The sequence below is a fragment of the Eurytemora carolleeae genome, unplaced genomic scaffold, assembly GCF_000591075.1.
Source record: "Eurytemora carolleeae unplaced genomic scaffold, Eaff_2.0 scaffold292, whole genome shotgun sequence".
NCBI lineage: Eukaryota > Metazoa > Arthropoda > Copepoda > Calanoida > Temoridae > Eurytemora > Eurytemora carolleeae.
Window position 1 is genome coordinate 206074 of NW_019396324.1, and position 23788 is coordinate 229861.

Below are 23788 nucleotides of genomic sequence, written 5' to 3' on the forward strand. Positions count from 1 at the left end.
AGACTTTTAGGGTTTTTTTTGTTAAAAAATCTTTTTCTCAAATATATTTTACTTTTAATTTAATTTTACATGACTCCTATATAATATTTTTATTATTGTATTTCCAATTGAACAGCTTAAAAAATTCTGGAAGAAGACATTCTTAAAACTATTTACCAACTGTCATGTTTCGTGGGACACCCTGTAATAAATTGGCGTATTTGCAGAAAAGATAGATTTAAAGATAATGATGACTCTACCCCGTATTTCATCGATCATCTAGAACTTCTTTTGAGGGATATGTTTCTTATCAGCAAAGTTTATTTATAAAGAATGTTTGTTCTAGAATTATCCAGCCTCATGATTTTTAAAGAACAAGTTTTCCGTCTTATGCAGAACGTAAAATCATGTTTGTAGGTATCAACATGACTCCTCATATTTCATTTATAATATACATGACTCCTCATATTTCATTTTATAATATTGCAATCTCAATCACTCTAAACTGATTAGATTCCCCATGCTATGAAAAGTTGCATCAACCTACAAGACAGGATCGATTTTGGAGTGTCGCCACGCCTTTGGTTTTGAACCCTGAACATGATCATTGTAGAACTCTAAAGCAATTGTTTTTAGCTTTAGTTTTTAAGAAGTAATTGGCAAAATTCTCATCAATTTTGGCATGAGAGCTTGCAACCTTTATATCACAGCCAGTCACTTCCTTTAATCTAGACTCCAGAGATTTTTAATGATGGTATTAATTTTGATCATTAATATTGCAAATATTGCAACTTGGGATCCATCCACATCCATTCCCTTCTGTTTGAAAAGAAAAACACATATTCAGGTCAGTAAGATTAAATTTCATAATTGTAAATATTGTAAGATTAAAATGGAAGCACTTTTAGTTGAAATCCAATCTATTAATTGATCAATAACAGAATATTGGATATACGTCTCTCTCATACTAAATACAGACGAACAAAGAATACTACTTTTTTATTTTTATATATACAGTGAGAACCAGAAAACTGTGGAATAAGAAGACGACATTATAGTAATCCTCAAGTGTATTTGATGTTGTAGCAAAGAAATAAATGTATTAGTATATTATTTAATCACTTATTTAGTTAATTGGGTTGTTTACACTTCACATTCAAGGTTAATATATACCTAAAGTCTACAAGCCGCCTTTCTATTCCAGACTTTTCTGGTTCTCACTGAACATGAACATGCAATGTTTAAGTTCAAAAAGTATAAACAGTTTGTATTAAATTGTCTTTAAAGAACCGGCTGATAGAGACCCTCCTAGCAAAGAAGGCATTGCCCGATTCACAATTATGAATTACATAGTGATGTTTAGAATTGTTAAAACTGAGCTGGGAACTTTTGAATGGTGCATGTCGGGATTAATTCTTGATCCACTCTTTTTCTTGATCTCAGGATAAAATAATGCTTGTTCTCCTCTTGTAATTAATCTCCAGATTGATTAACCGATCGGGTTTAAGGATATCCCATTCTAAAGTTCCTAGCTCTGTTTATTTTCAATTGGGGTTTCTCTGAAAAAGTGACTTGCGCATTTCTATTGCAGGAAAACATATGAGAATTATCAGTCATAAGCACTTTTAAACCTCGATAAACGACAATATCTTCCACATTGTTGATCAGATAAAGGTTTCTAGGGTACCATTGTGAATTGAAATTACGCTTTCAGATTGTTGCAGCTGAGGTGGGAAACCTAGGTCTGTTTACAGTCGGGTTCTGTTTCTCTCTCTCTTCCTACGCTATTCCACAGTTACTGGTCGGATAAGGAGGAGGGATACAACTAGATGATGAGGAATGCTCCTGGTTTGGTAGGTTTAATAGATCTTAGGTATTTTCCAAAAGGTTTTTCCCCAAGAAAAAACTTCCCATGGGTATATTCCCAACGGTGCAATTTCCCAAGCGGCAACCTCCCAATTCAATCCTAGCCGCAGCGCTCTGCCCCTTAGCCCATTCTAGCCGCAGTGCTAGGCCTACATTGCAAGGCCAAACCTAACCTATGGAAAGTTGCCACTTGGGAAATTGCACATAATGGAAGTTGCCACTTGGGAAATAGTTCCTCGGTTTTGTCGATATATTATAGAGTTTCATGGTTATAACTGTATAATATTCTAAATTTATTCGTATAAAATTGGGTTGATGAAATTGACAATATTTGAAAGGAAGGTAATCTGTTGCGAATTACACTGATGTACAAGATTTGACTGATCAATGCCAGAATTTAAATTTTTAAAAGAGCTTAAATGCAATCGTTATCAGGTTAATACCCAGAGCACTTTGTAACCTAATTTCATATTTTTTTTTTCTTGTTGAAATGTATTCTTTAAACGTAAACTATCTATAGTCTACTTTATCAGGTCCAATATACACAGAGCATCTTTGATTAGGTTTATTAATCTATACAGTTATATAAATTATGCATTAACTTTTGAGAGCGGGTCGATTTGGAAGTTTCGCCAGCCTCTTGATCTTTGGTTGACGTTACCAACTAACTTAAACCTTTTGTAGCCCATGAATTTTAAAACTTGATTTTGTTCAGAATTGACGGAGTTTTTAATAAAATTATAATATTTGTTGCATCATGTGCTATGTTCACAGTTCCAGGAATGTTTTCCAATACCATGCACAAATGAAATATTTCATGTGTATGTGTACACTATACAGTGTTCAGGGTTTGAGGCCTCAAGGACGACTGTACGGTATTTATTCTGTCTCTTTTCTGATATTCTCGATTCTCCAAGCAACTGTAAACTCGTTTCTTTCTTTGTCAAATCAACAAGCAAGCCATTAAAAGGCTTTTTTCAAGACAGAAAGTTTTGGATCGTAATATTTTACGACTTTAATGTTGTCTTTACAGTCTCACCCTTTGCGTGGTACCGTGGAATCTCACTGCAGAACCAATCTATCAGTATTTTGAAAATTACTTCTTTTAAAGTTAAGCTAGAAACAAGCGCATTGTAATTTTGAAATGTATGTGTCTATGGTTACAAAATGTATAAGTAAGTTGGTGAGGATATAATGAAAGGCCAAGGCGTTAAAGTATAGACTGCCTACACATTTGAAGATTAACATTCAGAGTTTTCTAGATTTCATTACTCTTCAATACAGTCTAATCTAGCTAGTTCCCATGTACTCGGCTGTGTGATTGGTGGAGGATATTTGGTTGAGAGGATTGGGAGCAGGAAGAGTCTGATGGTGGATTGTCCATGGGATATATCATTGGTTCTCTTCTGGTCAGTCTAACTAACTCTCTTCCACTCATTCTTTTAGGCAGAATTATTACAGGTGATTTCAATGCTGTCGGAACCAATGCTTTATTGCAGACCCAGATCTGGATCTGGAATCTGGAATCTGGAATTTGGAATCTGGATTCAAAATCAGATCCATAATCATGATCAAAAACAATTCTACAAATTTTAAAATAAAAAATTTTATGCTAAGAAACTTAAAAATCCATTTAAAGATTATGGAGTTTCTAATTATCGGTCATTAGTTATAACAGTTAAAGGGACTTATTTGGGTAAATAGCTTATAAGCTATTGATTAGTACTGGTCTTACTTTTCAAAGACAATTGTGGTCGGAGAAAAAGCCGATTTTTCGTTCATAATACCAGCGCGAAGGGACGGTCCTTCTAAACACTATTTGATGTTTTTCGACTGTCATGGATTAAAAAAAATTCGGATATAAAATTAAACTGTAGTATCTAATAGTTAATTGTGAATATCATAATTTTTAAACTTTTGAAAAACTTTCATTTCTTACATAACACTATTTTAGTGCATTGAAAGTATTGCCTCTCTGTAAAAAACTGCAAGAACGCGGCATGAAAAATGAAAAGTTGCGCGCATACGGGAACGGGATTATAAATTATAATTGGGTAGTTAAACTAGACAACTGATTTAGAAGTGTCATCATCTGAGGGGGGGGGGGGGCTGAACTAGGATTTTCGACCTTTCTGGCAATAACTGCAGTTTGTGCTGTTGCTGCTAAAAAACGTCTAGTATAGTCTAGTTCATGTTGATTCATAAATTTGTTTCTGTATTATAACAAACATTTTGTTTTTAGGATACTCAACCGGAAGCAACTATGTCTCTGTTCCGGTTTTTGTTGGAGAAATATCACATCCGTCCATCCGAGGAATATTTTTTTTTGATTAATCAAATATAATGCATAGCTCATTTTAAATTTTTTTTTTGTAAAAGTTTTACAGGGAGCTTATTCATCATCAATCATAATATTGGTTTTACACTTTCCATGATTCTTGGTAAGAATTTAAGTTTTCATCTTGAAAATTCTTCATCGCATTGGCTCTTTCTTGCGGTTTTAAATTATATTTGTTCTAAAAGTTTTTTTTGTAGATAATGCAAGATGGTGAAATTCTGATAAAACCATAGTTTTTTTTGGCATTGTCAATTTTTGTATTTTGTAATAAAACAAAATTTCTTAATTGATTTAGACCTTTTATGCTTTTTTGGGAGGCCCTAAAAGCCAAAAAAGTAGGAACAATTGGATTTATATTTTTTGCATTCAAAAATATATTTCTCATGACCTCGATTCCATTAATTTCAGTTACATACGTTGGTAGGTGATAATACCAATATAATGAAGACGACTTTTTATTAAAGTTTATATTGTTTACAAGCTTTTTTAGATTTACAAGTTTACAAGTAATTAAAGAGAAGCTTTTTAAATTGACAGCTTCTCTCTGTTTTCATTTATTGTGTATCTATTCTGTGTAAAAGCTTGTTATAAATCAAAGTTTAAGTCGAAAGTCGTCTTCATTGTATTGATATAATCGCTCACCACCGTACTATATTCAAATGCATAATACAAACTTGTTAAACAGACGATAGGTACTTTCCCAAAAGCATTTTCCCAACTGCCAACTTCCCAAGGGTATTTTTCCAAATGATAACTTCCTAATAGTGTAATTTCCCAGCCGACATCTTCCCAAGTCTATTGAGCCGCAGCGCTCGGCCCCCCTAACCTAAGCTTGGAGAAGCTGCCACCCGGAAAATTACCAAACAACCTTAAAGAGACTGCAGACATAATTTCAAGTAATCCTCAAGTTTCTAATTCACCATGGTACCCTTTATACTTCTAAATAATTAATTAACTTAAATGTGAATTAAAAGTGATAATGCTCAGAGAGAAAAAAGAAAGCTTTTAGAATAAAAACTTTCAAACCCCTACACGTTATTGATTAAATCTGGGAATTTATGAACTGTGGATATCGGGATTAGTGCTTAATCCACTCTTTTTCTTTAAATAGGGCTTGTTCTCCTCTTGTTATTTATCTCCAGATTAATTAACCGATATGGATTAAGGATATCCCATTCAAAAGTTTTCCACTTAGATAAAGGTTAAACGAGTACTCTTGTAAATCGGACATGCCACTTTGTAAATGGTTAATCTGTTTAAAGGCGCCTCCCTGCCCTGGAGAACTGTGGTACCTATATCAATGATCCCTCCTTCTTTATCTTTTTGTTTACTCGTATTTATTAAAGATTCTCCTCCCTGGCTTCTTAGGTAGGAATTTATTTCTAATAAACAATTTAATATTGTTCAATTATCCTAAATATAAAACATAAAGGTATATGTATTCATAAGATTTTAGGGCGCTTCGCGTCCCTGTTTAAAAATTAGCTTTTATTCGTTTCTCTGAAAGTCGACCATTTAAAAGAAATTTTAAATTTTGGTGGATTTTTCTTTTCGAATTGGCGCACTTAAAAAAATCAAACTATTTTCAAGAATTTTTTTTCAATTTTGATGTTTCATAAACCATTCCTGGGGTCATGTGAGGTCCCACAAAAAATTACGGCCGGAAAGGTTTAGCCGTTTTGACGTTTATCCAAACAAACCAACAAGCAGACAGACAAAAAAAGTATATATATATATATATATGTTGAACTATATTGATCGGTATGTTAAGTCTGATTTTTACCTTCTTTAAGAATTGGACCCCCCCCCTTAAATTATCTTGGATGTCTTGTGATTATGTATATAAGAGTTTTGTCGAATGTTTTAATTTATTTTTTCTAAGACAAATTTTTTTTTTAATCATGCAAATATCTGTCTCAAAAATTAGCTTTGTGCCACTATTTTGAAATTTAATTAATTATTAACGAACTTTTGCGATTTCAAAAGTTCTATATTCAATTATAATCTTTCAACACTCAGATTGTTCAATTTTTAAGGTATTTTTTTCGCCTGCAATAGTGAATTATTCAACAAAAAATAAAAGTCCGGTTGGCCGGCAGTTTAAACGAGAGTTTTTTTTTTCTAAATGAATTTATAAAATGGTCCAAAAAATTTGAGATAATATAAAAAAAATGTAAAAATATGTGCACGGTCGGCGATTATATCAATATATTAAAGACGACTTTTTATTAATATTGATTTGATCCCTTGAAAGCATTTTTAAATATCAAGTTTACTAATAAACAAATCGACGAGAGGTTTTCTGTTTGTATAAATGTTTAAGTATAATTCTGCTGTTTGAAAGCTTGGTAGAAATAAATATTGAGATAGAAAGTCGTCTTTATTGTATTAATGTATTGAACGACGACTGTCTAAAAATGGTTGTTTAAATATCTAGACGAAGTAATGAGAGTGGTGCAAAGCTGGCCTTGATGTTCTACAGTGATACTACACCAGAAACTTGGTACAAATATAATTCATATATAAACAAAAATATGTATTTTTCAGAACATCTTTTTTAGCACATCAATAATTTAATAATTTAAATCAGGACTCAGTATAGCGCATTTAAGGGACTGTAAGTCTAATTTAAATCAGGATAGCGCATTTAAGGGACTGTAAGTCTAATTTCAAATGACCCTATATGCAAAGATGACAATGTCCGATTTACAACGGTACCATTTAAATCTTTATTTGATAAAAAGTATGAAAGATATTGTCGTTTTTCTAGGCATAAAAGTACTGATAATTCCTATATATTTTCCTGCAGTAGAAATGTACAAGTCACTTTTTTAGAGAATCTACAACTAAAAATTGCCAGTTTCAAAAATGTTGTACGTAGATATCTTATTCATACTTGATCTGACAAAGGTTTAAAGGGTACAGTTGTGAATTGGGCTTGGCCATCTCACTTAAAATTACTCCTACCGTCCCTTGATGCGAAGAAAATATGTTCGAAAAAAATCTAAATTGTGTAAACATAAAATATCATTAAAAAGTTATTAAAACTATTAAGGTTGGAAGCTGCTAAACGAAAAGAAAATGATGAAAGCATCATTATGCAGGAAAAAGAGTCAAGTGTCAAATCAAAGTTCCAAAACTTAATGGAATTTAAAGTAGTTGTATTTTAAAAAAATGGAATTTAATGTAAAACCTTTGTTTAAATAATTATTTATAGTTTATTTCTTTACAATAGCTTAGATAAATTATGCAAGGTTAATTATTAAATAAACTTCTGTATTTAGATTTTAAATATTTATAAAAGTGACATGTATACATGTAGATACAAGATCTTTTTAAATTGCACTTAAAAGGACTGTTAGCGTAAGTTTAAGTAATTATCTATGCAAAGATGACAATTCACAACATTTACCCTTTAAACCTTTATCTGGTCAACATTGTGGAAGATATTGTAGATTTTCTAGGTTTAAAAGTGACTGCTTCGTGATAATCGTTGAAATGAGTTTTGCATGAAGGGTCACTTAAAGACAATATTTTTTCCCCACCAAAATAACCAACTTTAAGGACAATTATCAAAGCTAAATTTTTTTTCAGGCGAGCTTTGGATTCAAGTTTCCTCAAACCTTTCTTTGTTCCTAATCTAATGCTGACAATTGGCATTAATTGGGGGGGTTTCGCGGCTCTAGGTAAATAATATTGGAGACATATATATATATATATATATATATATATACTACTTTGAGCCCATCTTATACTTAACTTTTAATTGTGGCTCTGTCTGTGAGGATCTGCATCTATTTGTTTAATTTAAAAAAAAAGGTCGCGGATTTAATAATAACTTTTTGCGCATTTTCAAAATTTTACAAAAATCAAAAACTTTTGGACACAATTTATTTTGTAATTTCAAGCATCCATAAACCTTCTCTGTGGGGTCATGTAAAATTTGAGTCTTGTCACAAACTCAAATTTTATAATAGAGGCATTAAAAAATTTGAGTTTGATGCAAAGACTCAATTCCTTTGTCCTGTTTCTTATATTTTAAAAATGCTGACATAATTACTTAAATAAAATCCCTTCTCAAACTTTGTCATTGTTCTATCTTCATGGTTATCCAAATAGGCACTTTTCAATACTAGCTGAAGTGCCGGCGTTGCCCGTGGACTAAAAAACACTTAAGATTATTTGTTAGCCTATGTTACCGCCAGTGAATCCGGCGCCGTGACAAACTCCTGAAAGACAAACTCCTGAAAGACAAACTCCGGAAAGACAAACTCCTAGGAGTTTGTCTTTCAGGAGTTTGTCACGGCACCAGTGAATCCACGGGGTTCCTCAAACAATATAATTCAACTTGGTTCAGTCGTTTGGCCAGCTATTAGCTATCATGTAAATATATGAGTGAAGAGCTTTATTATATAGAAGATAAAAATTCATATTTTGTAAAAATATTAATTGAATCTTTGCCAGAAACTCAAATTTTCCAATCCCTATATTTTGCAACCTGATTTAATAGTTTGAAATATCTAAGGTCTACAACATTGGGTTGTAATAGGAAAACGAAAATTAAAGTTTGCAGCAAAGACTTAATTCATTTGAAAAAAAAATTAAATTTCGTTTTCAGAATACTATATGCACACAATAGTGTCGGAAGTCCAGGTTCTCTTAAACACGTATTGGATTGGAGTCATAATTACTGCTTATGGGTTTGTAAAATATATCACTTATGTAAATAATATTGATTATGTAATTTATATCGATTATGTAAATTATATCGATTATTTAAACTATGTCGATTATGTAATTTATATCGATTATGTAATTTATATCGGTTATATAAATTATATCGATTATTTTAATTACATCGGTTATATAAATTATATCGATTATTTTAATTACATCGATTGTGTAAATTATATCGATGCACTAAAAAGGTTAAGAAGGCAAAAAAATTCTTTTTAATCAGAGCCTATTTTTTGAACAGACGTTTTTGAACAGCTATTGAGAAGAAGAAAACTGGTTTGAATTTATAAAATGTAACCGAAGAAATTTGCTACAGGGTTGATAGTACTGCTGCGTAATCTCCTTATGTTGAGTTTACAGTGGTGAATGGACCTTTTTTTACGAATTACGAATTTTAGAACGATTACGAATTGTATAGCTTTTACAATTTGGCTGGCCATTAGTTAAAGTATTTCATAGCAGTAAATAATTTCTGTTAATCAAGCCTCATTTTAGAAAAGGGACATTCCGATTCTCAAAGGTACCCTTCAAAGCTTTGTTTGATGAAGAGTGAATTAAATGTCTAAATGTTCTTATCTTTGAACATCTTTTAAAATTTTGGCACCGTCATGATCAAGGTTGTAAAATAAGGTTGGTTATTCTCTATCCGCTCTAATGTTCGGAAAATGTTATCTCCTAAGATAGAAACAAACCTCATATGACGTCATTGATTATAGAAGCAAGAGTGGCGTCAAATGAGATTTTTTCTTACCATCTAGGAGACAACATTTCCCATTGGAGCGCATCGAGAGTAATCGACTTTCTGCTATATATGTAGCAAATATGGAGGCCCCATAGTAAATAAAGTTGTACATTGTCCATATAGTTAAATGTGCCCATTAGTAAATACGTAATTTATGTATTGCGATAAACCCATTCGATACGGAGTTTATAATTCCGTCATACCAATATTGTGATTGCTTAACTACGTTATATATAACAGCGCATAACTTGTAATTACGCTGTTAAGACCCAATTCAAATCTAAACTGAAGAAATATACCTTAGTTGATATAGTGTTGAGTATAATTATGGTTTTGTTGAAATATACAAATTGAGATTGTTGCCTTGAGTTTTGGCTTGATCGACAGATTGCTATTTCCCGGTTGACATAGCTAACGAGATTGCGCCCAGTGGTAGTGGCGTTGATAGTTCACGGGATTGTAGCCCTGTGGATTGTATCCTACGTATTGAGCTCGTTTCCTTAGTTTTTGGCTTGATCCATAGATTTCTACAATTGTCTGATTGACAAAGCTGACAAGATCACGCCCAGTGGTATTGTGCAGCATTGATATTTTACGGGATTGTAGCTGTGTTGATCGTGTCCTGTTTGAGACATTGATCAATTGATTGCTAGTGTCCATATTGACACTGATAGCTAACAAGATTGCACCCAGTGGTAGTGGCGTTGATAGTTCACGGGATTGTAGCCGTGTGTTGACATTGATAGTTAAGAGAATCTGAGTTGTACCTGGATAGATATGTGTTCGAAAAATTGTTATGGAGTAAGCGTTTACTACATATAAACTGTTGTATTGTACTTTTATGTTTACATGTGCGTTTGCAAATTTTAAACATTGATTTGTATTTAAGAATTTGAAAAAATAAAATATATATTTTCTAGAGCCCTCGTTCCGGTTCTTCTCTCCCTAGCCTTGGATAAATTAAGAAGGTAGAAATTATTATTTCGCAAAAGTTACATTTACAATTCGAAAGTGCGGCCCTTTAAAAAACTAAAAAAATGATCGCAATTTACTTTTATTCTAGAACTTCATAATATTTGTTTTGCGGTTTTCTATTAAAGCTTATTGTGCACTTTAGCAGAATTTATCAAAAAAACATTTGAAAAAATTATTTCAATAATGAGGGGCTTTGAAAGCCAGATTACATATTTTAATAGTTTATCACGGACTTCTTATTCTGTTTACTATGAAAAGGAGACCACTGTATCTGTTTTCTGGTAGTCTGGTGGCAGCTGCACTAGCTGCTCAAGCTGGATATGCCTGGGGTAGTCCTTACATAAACCCAGAAATCAAGGTCAGATTAAAGGGACTGTTTAGTCCCTACATAAACCCAGAAATCAAGGTCAGATTAAAGAGACTGTTAACGTAAATTCAAGCGACCCTCCATGCAAACATGGCATTGTCAATGCTCTTAAAAGCTTTGTCTGATCTATTATGAATTAGATATCCATGTTCTTTTTTAAATTGTTTGTTTTCTTTTGTGGTTTCTCTGCAAAAGTGACTTGTGAATTTCTTGCTTATTAGAAGCAATGGTCAAGTTCGTACAGAATTGAGTTCTTTTAGAGCCAGAAAAACAACGGTATCTTCCACATTTCAGATTAGGGTTTTAAGGTTAGCGTTTTAATTGGGTATTGCCATCTTTACATGGAGGGTCATTAATTTAGATGAAACCCTGTTCAAAAATGTTTAACATTTTCTTATCCAACATGTTTGGGACTTCACGGGATTAAATTAATCTGTAGATTAACAAAAATTATGATAAAGCAATGATATCCACAATTCTGGTTATAAGTTACATACTGGGTGTCCCAATAAACATGGGAATTCAGTAATACCTTATGTCAAGACATATTATAATTTGGTCTGCTGGAGCAATTTTATGTAAACTGGAACAGAAGGGAGATACAACTGACGCGGCCCGCCCTGCCATATGATTATACATGCTTTGCAGACGGTACTTCATTTGAATAAGCAGCAATATTTGTCTGATGTATAATTACCGCGTATACAATAACCTGTTCTGAATATTTCTTATACAAATGGAGTCCCGTCTGCAAAGCATGCATAATCATATGGTAGGGCGGGCCGCGTTCGTTGTATCTCCCTTCTATTCCATACCCCATGGATTAAAATGTTTGTGTAAAAAACTAATTGTACTGCAGTGTACAGTAATTTCAGTTTATTCATATCCATTAAGAAGACAATAAATGCATTCATGGCATTCATAAACAAGGCCGATATACCATCTTGTGTCATCATACTGGACGAGGGAGGTAACCCTTGGACGCCATGAGCCTCCGCTATGCAGACACGAGACTCCGTTATGCAGACACGAGCCTCCCAGGCTTGCTAGGAAGACCAATCCTCTGCTACGCAGACCGTGCCTCCGCGAAGCAGTAAACGAGCCTCCACCATAAGCACAGCTTTTTTTTAAATCTTGGTTTTTGTGTAACTAGCTAAAGGGCCCAGCGTTGCCCGTGGAAAAAATTAAAAAAATAACATTTGAAAAAAAAAAAATTCTAAATTTTTTAGCCTTTAACTCCCCAGCCACCCATGAGTGTCCATAAAAAATTTCAGCCTGATCAGTCCAGCCGTTTGGCTGGCTATACGCAACATATATATATATATATATATATACATATGAATGTCTTGGTTAATTATATAGATGAAAAATTGTAACCATTTTTTTGACGTAGTGGCATAATAATTTTACTAAAGATAAGAGTTATTTTGCCATGATTAGAAACATATATAGACTCATGAAGTGATTTATTCTAAAACTTTCAACATTTCTTATGTAGAAAGGAAGATATTTTGAGAAATAAACTTAGTTTGTTTTGTTGTAATCTTTGATTTAAACAATACTTTTTTTAAAAATGTTAAGATTTAAATAAATTGTACAAATTTTCTAGATTTAATTTGAACTACAAAAAAAGAATTGCTTAAATCAAAGATAAAAAAGTAGAAATTAATACCACTTTATTTGTCATAATTAGTGATAATTTATAAATACTTCTCACCTTCTCACTTCTCATGCCACTATTTGTGGAAAAATTTGTAAAAAAAATTTTTCATTTAAACTTAAAACACAAGTTTAAGCATGCTCATTACTGCATAGCTGAGGCTCAGTCCGCCTGGCAAATCTGGGAGGCTTGTGTTTGCACATAGCGGAGGCTCATGGCGTCCGGGGGTTCCCTCCTGCACTGGACAAATTAATGTACGCAAATATTTATAAAATCCACAAAAGAAAAAAATCTTTCCCACAACATTTGAATTGAAGTCGAATTTAGCCTCAGTGCTCATAACAAATTTTGTTCAATGACAATTTTACTTTTCTTAGAGTATATACCAAAGATATTTCATTTTGTATGAATTCTGTTAGATCGAATAATCTAAGTTTGAAATATCAAACGTTTAACAGTAGGTATAAAAAGCCTTTTTTTTTCAAAAAAAAGGTTAGGCCATTTTTTTTTCTTAAATGTTGCAAAAAAGCTCTGAAACCGAAAAGTGTTTTAAAATAGTTAAGCAAAAGAAATTGTTATTATTTTAATAAAAAATAAAATTATAATCTCAAGAAAGATTTGTAAATTCAAATTATCATCTACATTTTTCTGTGTAAAAATTAAAAACTTTAAGTAATTTTATGATATTCCTTATTTTCTTTGTTAAAACAGTAGTAACTTTTTATGATTTCAAAGATACAATTTAGATACTACCACGGATTTTAAACTCTTTTCTCAATACGTGCATAGGTTCCAACTGCCATGTAAAATGGTAGTAACTTTTGAATTTTCAAAAATTCAGTGTNAAGAAACGAGTTGACCCTCCAATTTAAGATGGCAATGCTCGATTTACAATGGTACCCTTGACAAAATTATCTGATCAATAAAGTGGAAGATATTATTGTTTTTCTAGGTTTTGATAATCACTATATGTGTTCCTGATGTAGAAATGCGCAAATCACTTTTGTAACAAAACCACAATTAAGATAATTAGTTTTTGAAATAATGGACATTGATATCTAATTCATACTTGATCCGGCGAAACCTTTAAGAGTATAGTTCCTATTTTCTCCAGAGATAAGAGAGTTACAGAGATCGATTGAAACCTATGATATGCGATATTTCCCCCAGCATGTTCTGTTGTGTACAAGTAGTGTACACAACCAATCAGCAAACATCTGTATTCAGGGATATTTAAGGATCGTTTGGATACAAAACACAAAATCTTCAAAAATAAACTGAATTCATAAATGCTATGTTTCATGTTTAAAATGGGAGAATTGCTTTAAAAGTTATAAAACTTAACATCTGAATGAGTATTATATTCAACAAGTGGCCGTGAGATGGCACTGTAAAAACCTATCGTAAAAACGTAGCATGTCGTGCTGGTTCACCTATAGTCCTACGTAGCCCACCCTGTGAACGAATATAAGCAGTCTGTGTAGTCTGTGGTTTTAAATCCAAACAATCAACATTAAAACTCTAGTTATCAAATAAATTAATCATTGTAGGTGCTAATAATGGTGGAAAAATAACGACATGGTTATAAACTTCTAAATTTGTTTTTAATCAGTTATAGGATAGGATACTCTCCTGCTAAAACAAAGCTAAAATTGTGATTTTTTTACGCATCTCATTTGTATGAAAAATACCACATATTTTAAAACAAAATTTGTTAGATGTCATCAAGTATAGTTTTGTAATAGTCGAAAGCAGAATTTTAGGACAGTAACGTTTTTTAGCCAATTACATTGCAATCTGTTTTATGATAAAGTTTATCTAGAATAAACAAAGTTATGCATTTCTAACGGCAAATTACGTAATGGTGATGGAAATGCTTTAAAAATATTTTTTTTTATTATAGAAATGACGACATTCATTGGCTTTTTATTGAACGAAATTGAGGATTGCTTAGTTTTGCGTATAAATATCTCTATCATAGAAGCATGGAATTTTAATCATTTATTTAATCATCGTCACTTGGTATATATGATGTAGAGTATATAGGGTAACAAATAAAATAATGTCCTGAATAATGGAATGAAGAGCAGATTTTTGTTGTCTTTTGCTGTTTTGGTTTTGTCAAATCAGCATAAACCAAAAATATAATTTTAGTTTCGAAATTTTTAAAACAATTGTGACACTATTTATCTGAACAATTTTACGGTATTAATATAATTTAGACATTTTCCCCCCAATTTTGGAGCCAATATAAAAAATAATTACTTGAAATAAAAAAATGTGTAATAAACTATATTTTTATGCATTATGCATTTTATGCATCAAATTTGTCTAAAAATCGTTTAATAGCTGTTGGGATATATGTATGAGTTAAACCATAATTATAAATGGTGCCTGAAACCTCTAAAAGAAGCTGCAATTTCAGTCCTAAAATGAGCAGTCATTTCCAATCGAAAGATATTTCGTATATAAACAACAATTTTATAATTCACGCAAACGTTTGTATTGGATATATTCCCAAATAATCTTCTCCATTTAGTTCGCTACTTCCAACTGTTCTCCATCTCCACTGAATTCTCCATTCAATTCTGGGTCTCCATTTAGTCCTGGTTCTCCACTCAGCTCTCGTTCTCCGCTGAAATCATAAACCTCTGATCCTTCAGTAACTGGAGCAAATCTTTCAACATCTTCTCCTTGGTGGGTGGAGGGGGTAACCAGGATATCAACCCAGAATGTTCTGTAATCCTAAAATAATGAGGATTATTAAAAATAACAAGTTTGCCAGAATTTCAATATAATGTTTAAGGTGTTCTGAAAGCTGATGAAAACAATAACTCAATAGGCCCAGGATATTATGATAAGGAACAGTTAAAAACCATTTATAGATTTTCATGTTTAACCCAGACCTTGTGGCCATCGAAAGAAATTATAAAATGTCGTCCTTTTAATCTACTGATAATGGAATGCAACAGATGTTTGGTTTTTTAATTTAATGATTAGATGGAGCTCTTTATGAAAGTTTCCGCATACTTCATGGCTATTTTATTTATTTTTACAATAACTAGGAGTTAGGTGTACAATATGTATTCTGAAGACAGTTGGAATATACCTGGACAATATGTATTCTGAAGTATATTTCCTTCAGTTGGAATATACCTGGACAATATGTATTCTGAAAGATGGTTCCTCGGTGGTTCCTTCAGCTGGAGTAAACTCCCATTCACTCTTCTTCTTCTCTAGGTTCTCCTCGCCACTCCATGACTGAACAATAAACATGCAGGAATTTAGAATCGTCTGTAATTCATGTGGCATTTCCATGATATTTTAAAAGTACAAATTATATTTTAATACAGTATATTATTTAATTTAAGATATTACTACAGTATGTATAAAATAAAGATATTACCACAGTATATATAAAATAAAGATATTACCACAGTATTTATAAAATAAAGATATTACTAAAGTATGTATAAAATAAAGATATTACCACAGTATGTATAAAATAAAAATATTACCACAGTATGTATAAAATAAAGATACTACCACAGTATGTATAAAATAAAAATATTACCACAGTATGTATAAAATAAAAGTATTACCACAGTATGTATAAAATAAAAATATTACCACAGTATTTATAAAGTAAAGATATTACCAAAGTATTTATAAAATAAAGATATAACCGAAGTATTTATAAAATAAAGAACTTACTACAGTATGTATAAAATAAAGATATAACCGCAGTATTTATAAAATAAAGAAATTACCACAGTATTTATAAAATAAAGATATTACCAAAGTATGTATAAAATAAAGATATTACCACAGTATGTATAAAATAAAGATATTACTACAGTATTTATAAAATAAAGATATTACCACAGTATTTATAAAATAAAGATATTACTACAGTATGTATAAAATAAAAATATTACCACAGTATTTATAAAATAAAGATATTACCGCATTATTTATAAAAAAAAGATATTACCACAGTATTTATAAAATAAAGATATTACCTCAGTATTTATAAAATAAAGATATTACCACAGTATTTATAAAAAGAAGATATTACCTCAGTATTTATAAAATAAAGAAAAGATATTACCGCAGTATGTATAAAATAAAGATATAACCAAACCACGGTATATATAAAATAAAGATATTACCACAGTATGTATAAAATAAAGATGTAGGTTACAAATTATAAGACCGTAAAGACGACCTTCATATTTTTGAATTTGACAATTTAATTCTTCTGTTCTGCATACAATTGTAGGGAATCATTGATATAAGAAAACATACAGGATAAATTCTGTACAGTCGTCTCTAATGTCTATTATCTATTTGGGTAACCCTGTCTTACCGCAGAATGTGTCCAAGCGGGAAGTCCATCGCAGCTCCTGGAGACGGTTTTGAACTTTTCATAATCAACAGGGATTAAATCACCTAAATAATATTATTTCAAAAATAGTTTTTAAAGTTTTGAGCGTATATTTTATGGATAGGTCGTATCTAAAAACAAAGCCAATAACATTTTCGTGGTTCTCCCAAGTTCTCCAATAGAGGCAAATCGAAAACGTTCATGAGTTATGATCGGATACCTAACAAACAAATAACACAGAGATTGCTACTTTTTATATACAATATTCAAAGATATAGTTCTAGTCGCTGACTATCAACATTTTTAATACAAAAACAGTTTTCTGTCTCTGATTTCTCGAAAAAATTACCAAATATCTTTAAACCCTTCTCGATATATTTAGAAGAAAAATTTTTCTCGAATTTTTAAAAATGCAAATTAAAGTATATTGTTGTGAGTCATGCATGCAATTTTTTAACCAAAGAGCCACATATAATAACATCAACATCTTTTTTAACCTCACGTTCTTCGATATTAACTAATTACCTGACTGCTGGGCCGTAATAAGGATTCCCTTGTATTCCGGAGCATACTCTTCATCAGATCCTACAGTTAGTAGCCAGGTTCCAGAGAACACATTCCTCTCCATCTTCTTACTAAATACATAGAATACATTCCTCTCCATCTTCTTACTAAATACATACAGTGAAACCCTTAATAACGAATACATCGAAAGAATTCATCAAATGTCGTATTCTTCACTTTCTGATAATGGAATGTTGCAGATATTTAGTTTTTTAATTAAATGATTATATGGAACTCTTTAAAACTGTTCCCGCATATTCATGGCTATTCATTTATTTTCGCAAATACTGAAATTTACGTAATATAGTATAAAACTCATTGAAAAATTGTCAAGAAATCCATCTTCTTACTAAATACAGAGAACACATTCCTCTCCATCTTCTTACTAAATACAGATAATACATTCCCCTCCATCTTCTTACTAAATACATAGAATGCATTCCTCTCCATCTTCTTACTAAATACATAGAATAATAAGGGGATGGTTTACCTCAAATAGATCTGGTATAAGGGGATGGTTTACCTCAAACAGATCTGGTATAAGGGGCTGGTTTACCTCAAATAGATCTGGTAGGGGCTGGTTGAATTTTGAGGTTCAGCTTTATGTCCAGGTTTCTTTACACAAGCTGGGGCTCCTCTGCTAAATCCTGAAACGAGATCAGCCACCAGAACCAGGCCGAGACATACAAATATCCCGCGCATTTTCATTTTAAATATTCTAAATTTTAAAATTAATTAAAATTTTTCTTCTTGCTAAAGAAAAATAAAGTTGCAAATTGTAAATCATAACATAAAGTTTTCTTAATGAATACTAAAAAGTATCACTATCTAAATATGTTTTCGTAATTTTAATAGCAGGTCGATTATGTTACATTATAGCCCTACAACAGGAAATATATATGGTGTGATGAATTCTCTCAAAATTAAATGAATATCTAAAAAAAGTTGCAGTGAAGCTGCCACAGAATGGTAAAAAAACACCTAAATTGGAACTTTCAAATATTTCTAACGTTTGGTCATTAAAAAGGATATTAACAGAGACAAAAAAAAACTGTAAGAATCCAATGAATCTGTAAATGTTTACTACTTGTATAGTTATAATTTTGGAAGTCAAGATAGCAGTGACTAACTACCTAATTAAATTCCTGGGGGGGGGATATGTTGTAGTAAAGATGCCTGTGACTAACTACTAAATGTATTCCTGGAGAGGGATATGTTGGTAGTAAAGATGCCTGTGACTAACTACCAAATTTATTCCTGGAGGGGGATATGTTGGTAGTAAAGATGGCAATGACTAACTACCTAAATATAGATCTGGAGGGGGATATGTTGGTAGAAAAGATGGTAGTGACTAACTACCGAAATATATTCCTGGAGGGGGATATGTTGGTAGTAAAGATGCCTGTGACTAACTACTAAATATATTCCTGGAGGGGGATATGTTGGTAGTAAAGATGGTAGTGACTAACTACCGAAATATATTCCTGGAGGGGGATATGTTGGTAGTAAAGATGGTAGTGACTAACTACCTAAATATATTCCTGGAGGGGGATATGTTGGTAGTAAAGATGGCAGTGACTAACTACCGAAATATATTCCTGGAGGGGGATATGTTGGTAGTAAAGATGGTAGTGACTAACTACCTAAATATAGATCTGGAGGGGGATATGTTGGTAGTAAAGATGGCAGTGACTAACATATTCCTGGAGGGGGATATGTTGGTAGTAAAGATGGCAGTGACTAACTGCCTAAATATATTCCTGGAGGGAGATATGTTGTTAGTAAAGATACCTGTGACTAACTGCCTAAATATATTCCTGGAGGGAGATATGTTGTTAGTAAAGATGCCTGTGACTAACTGCCTAAATATAGGCCTGAAAGGGGGGGGGGGAGATATCTCAGCACACAAGGGAAACTTGAACCTTAACTATGGTTTTCATCAATAAACAGGTTTTAAATCAACTTTTTAATAAAAGCTGTATTAAAGTTTCCAATAGAATTTAGTGGTATAAAAAGACACAAAACATATCTGACGTGTTTGCTTTTGTTTAAAACTTTTTATTCATATCTACTTACCAACAGTTGATTTTAAATCGTATCTCAATTATTATGTTTAATGGGAAACACAGCTATGAAAATTAAGAAATATGTTATTTTTTGTAAATTGATTAGATGGAAAATATAAATACTTATTACATTTTATAATTACATAGAACTATAGTTGTTTTGTCATATTAAAGCACTCGGAAAGCATTTTTATATTACCTACATACAGTATATATATATATACATATACATATACAACAGACTACAATATTGGCCACCTTAATTGCTTTATATATAATATTTTTATATATACTTTGCTTGTCTGCTTGTTTGTAGCCAATAAACGTTTATGCTTCTAAACCCCGCCATGTTGGATCCGAAACAAAGACCCTGAATTAAGGTACATCTAGAAATCTAGAAATAACTGACTAGTAGACAGTATCTTAATCTAAAATTGAGTGTGCTCTGCACCGTTACGCGCGCATGGTTTTGGTCGAGGTAGGTCTAGATAGGTAGGTAGGTATTTAGATAGGTAGGCAGGTAGGTAGGTAGGTAGGTATAGGTAGGTAGGTAGGTAGAGAGGTAGGTAGGTAGGTAGGTAGGTAAGTAGGTAGAGAGGTAGGTCGGTAGGTAGGTATAGGTAGGTAGGTATTGGTAGATAATTAGATAGATGAGTAGATAGATACTCGGATAGATAGACAGATAATTATAAATATAGATTATGTCTGGGCCATTCATATTTTTTGTCTCCTTTCCGATTAGAACATTTTCACCTCATACTCTTACTTTTACTTACCCCCCCCCCCCCCCCGTGCTCTTGTAGAGACGTTTATTATTTTTAACCTCAGAATAAAACATTAGAGACGTTTATTATTTTTAACCTCAGAATGAAAATACTTTTCATAAAATTTAGAACTTATTTTCTGTAAAGTAGAGAAGAACTTTCTGTCTTACTGGGGCTTTTTACTTTATTTCAAGTGAGCCTCGGTTAACCCTATTTACCCTGGGTGGGGGTGGGAAGGTTTGACTTGTCTCCCCCCGATCTTTTTTTCAATAACTCAAAAAGTATTTGAGCAGGAAGCTCAAATTTTCTGACTTTTTCTAATTAGCACATGCCCATCACTTAAGGCTTAAAGATGGGCTTTTATACCTACTGCCTGAGTCCTCAGGCACACTGCCTAAATGCCTTATTTTACCTACACTAGACTAAATCAATATTTAGACCTACTTCCAATTATTGGATTTCTACATTTTGCAGCTGTTAGGAATGCCAAAACCAAAAGCAACCTGATTGCACAATTTTTCAAAGAAATTTGCACAGACGACTTTGAAGGGAATTTGCACATTTTCTTGAATACACATTTAGGATTTAAAATTTAAAATTTTGAATCTATTTTTGAAGATTTAAATTTGCTGGGTCAAGGGCTTTTCAAAAGTGTATAATTTGATGCAATTTTTTTTGCACAATTTTTACTTAATAACTAGATATTGTAATAAATATTTGGATTTTTGAAAATTTGCATTTGTTTTGTCAGATTATTGAGGTCTTAAGGTCTTTTCAAAACCGTATCAAATGTTATAGATTTGTATCACAATAAGAAAAAAGAGGAGGGGGGGGGGGGGTCACCAGGGAACCAGGCATGAAACTAAACGTCAGGGTAAATAGGGTTAATAATATTACATGTTTGATTAGTTTTGGATAACCCACTGTGAACTGGAGGCGAGGCGAGGGTAGAATGTATACAATATTTACTGGTACAACTTTGTGACCTTTTAATAACTCTCTAGTTTTACATTTTATACACAAGTACGAGAAAAGAAAATAATTATCCGGACATTTAATAGATATTCAAAATATTTTAGTTCTTCCTCTCAATATCTCTTCAAAACTAGTAGCTATGATTAAGATTCAATCTTAATAGTTTATGGTCTCAGTAATGACAGAAAGATCCCTTTTTTTCTCTCTTTAAATTGATAATTTTCCATTGCAGTTCTATTTGCGAATTTAAGCACTTTAAATTACAAGTAGATATACATTAAGGAGGTTAGAATTTAGATAATATCCCTATTTTAAAGTTTTATCAATCGATTTTGTTATTTTTTGCCATAAAACAGTTTTCAAACAAAATTAGCTAGGAAAAAAATCTAAAAATTATTTAAATTAAACCATTCTTATAACATAAATTATCTCAGAACAGACTCGACCTGAATGTTTCTGATTTTCATTAACGAATTACAAAAAAAGATTTTAAAAAAAATTGTTTACGCAATTTAAAATGTGATCTATTTTGTGTGTTTTCTTAATAAATTAAAGGAAATATTTGATATTTACTATCCTTAGACAGTTCTTGGTTTTACTTATCTTTCTATTGAAATCTGGACAAAATAATAAATTCTACAATACTAGGTCAAGGAATCTGTTTGACTAAGGCATGAAAACGCTGACTGGTAAAGAATGCATGACATGGTTGCTATAGGGACATGCAGGACACTCAACACAACAAACAAATACATCCAGTCCAGAACTTTCTAATCTAGTGTGGGGGGAAGGGGCCGCAGGACTAAAATTGCAAGTGCACGCAAGACCTAATTAAGCCCAGGAACGTGAAGGGATGGATGTGAGGAACTGCAACTGAAACTGCAAGTGCATAACCTAAAAGAGGTGCAACTGAAATTGAAAGTACATGATCTAAAAGAGAGGTCTAAGAACAAAAAGAGGTGGGTGTTGGGTGCAACTGAAATTGAAAGTGCATGATCTAAAAGAGTGCCACATAAACAAAAAGAGGTGGGTGTTGGGGTGGGGGGAGGTGCAACTGAAATTGATCTAATAGATGTCCAAGAGTGCGAATTGATTCTGTGATAAATAAAAAATCCAAATTTAAACAAAATAATGATGCAAGTTTGTAAACATGGGTATGGGGGGGGCATCCCCTCCCCCACCTGCCCCGAAAATTGTCTCAATTTTTAGTAAATTCCTGGCATGAATTTCTAAACTTTCTCCCCCAGAGATGTCACTGTAAATCATTGAACAACACTTTATAAACATTTAAGAGAAATAAAACAATTTTACAAAATCATAAAAAGTTTAATTTAAAAAGAATCAAAAAATTTTTAATACTTAAAAGCGAAATTTCGTTATTTTTAGAGTGAAATATCCTAGCCTTTCCGATTTTGCACTTTTGAATGAATTATTAAAAACCCAAAATATCTTCCGATTGACAAATATTTCGAAACAAATGTCAAGTACAAGTTTGCAACACATACAATTGGTGAGTTCAAAGATAGAAAGGAATTTAATCTTTGTCACAATCTTATTGAATTTCTGAATTTGATATCTTTGCAATCCAATGTCGTAGTAGACTATGAATTCTGTTAGATTAAATATCCAAGTTTTAAATATCAGAGGTTTACACCGTCACGTTGCAAAGATACAGGGATTAAAAATTTGAGATTATGGCAAAGAGTTAATTCCAGTATCAAGATGAATGAAAATGTTTATGTCTAAATCTTTGGATTTTCTTAAAAAGGTGAGAACAAAATTCACACTTCATTGTAACAAAAATACCATTCTTGTTATCATTGTTAAAATATTGAATTATACCAAAAAATTACGATTTGCAATTGCCAAAGAGAATAGTATATATATTAGAGGGGAATTTACTAGAAAAAAGTGTAAAACGGCCCATTTTGTTGTACTGTTTCCATACTGCAGGTGTACTTCACATATTTATGCTATATAACTTTTTGGGCCCTGGAATATCATTTTATAGTAAATCTAATATTAATGTGAAAAGAAAACCAAATTATGAAATAGGCTGGTTTCATAATTGACCAATGATCATTTCACATAGACTCTATGCCTTTCACTTTACAAACGATGATTTTCCATTATAACTATAAATCAAATAATGTTTTTTATTCACCTAATTCATTATAAAGTTTATTTAACAGCTTTAAAAAATTCGAAATTGAAATGAATAGTCTAGGGAACATACTGTATTAATGTACTCTACTGCATTTAATTTGTGAACATTTACATGATTAATTGCTTTATACTTTTACTGTTAATATAATAATCAATTTGTGATTGTAAACTCGTTCTGTATACAGATACATGTATTTTAGCA

At 31.9% G+C, this 23788-nt stretch overlaps 2 protein-coding genes across 2 annotated transcripts; one reads left to right on the top strand and one right to left on the bottom strand.

The window, feature by feature from the left end:
- The first annotated feature begins 789 nt into the window (after positions 1–789).
- LOC111700964 (solute carrier family 2, facilitated glucose transporter member 8) lies at positions 790–11098 on the top strand. The gene is made up of 10 exons (XM_023472056.1): positions 790–826; positions 1694–1832; positions 3140–3306; positions 4088–4159; positions 5446–5551; positions 6621–6686; positions 7778–7869; positions 8802–8883; positions 10583–10630; positions 10896–11098. Exons 3-10 carry the CDS (start codon positions 3228–3230, stop codon positions 11068–11070), a joined length of 720 nt encoding a protein of 239 aa, XP_023327824.1. The 5' UTR covers positions 790–826; positions 1694–1832; positions 3140–3227; the 3' UTR covers positions 11071–11098.
- Positions 11099–14653: 3555 nt separating this feature from the next.
- On the bottom strand, positions 14654–19407 carry LOC111700967 (uncharacterized). The gene is made up of 6 exons (XM_023472058.1): positions 19352–19407; positions 18172–18335; positions 17577–17686; positions 17034–17116; positions 15821–15925; positions 14654–15409 (listed from the first exon to the last, which is right to left on the bottom strand). The coding sequence occupies exons 2-6, from the start codon at positions 18321–18323 to the stop codon at positions 15200–15202; spliced, it is 660 nt and encodes a 219-aa protein (XP_023327826.1). The 5' UTR covers positions 18324–18335; positions 19352–19407; the 3' UTR covers positions 14654–15199.
- Between the last annotated feature and the right edge of the window lie 4381 nt (positions 19408–23788).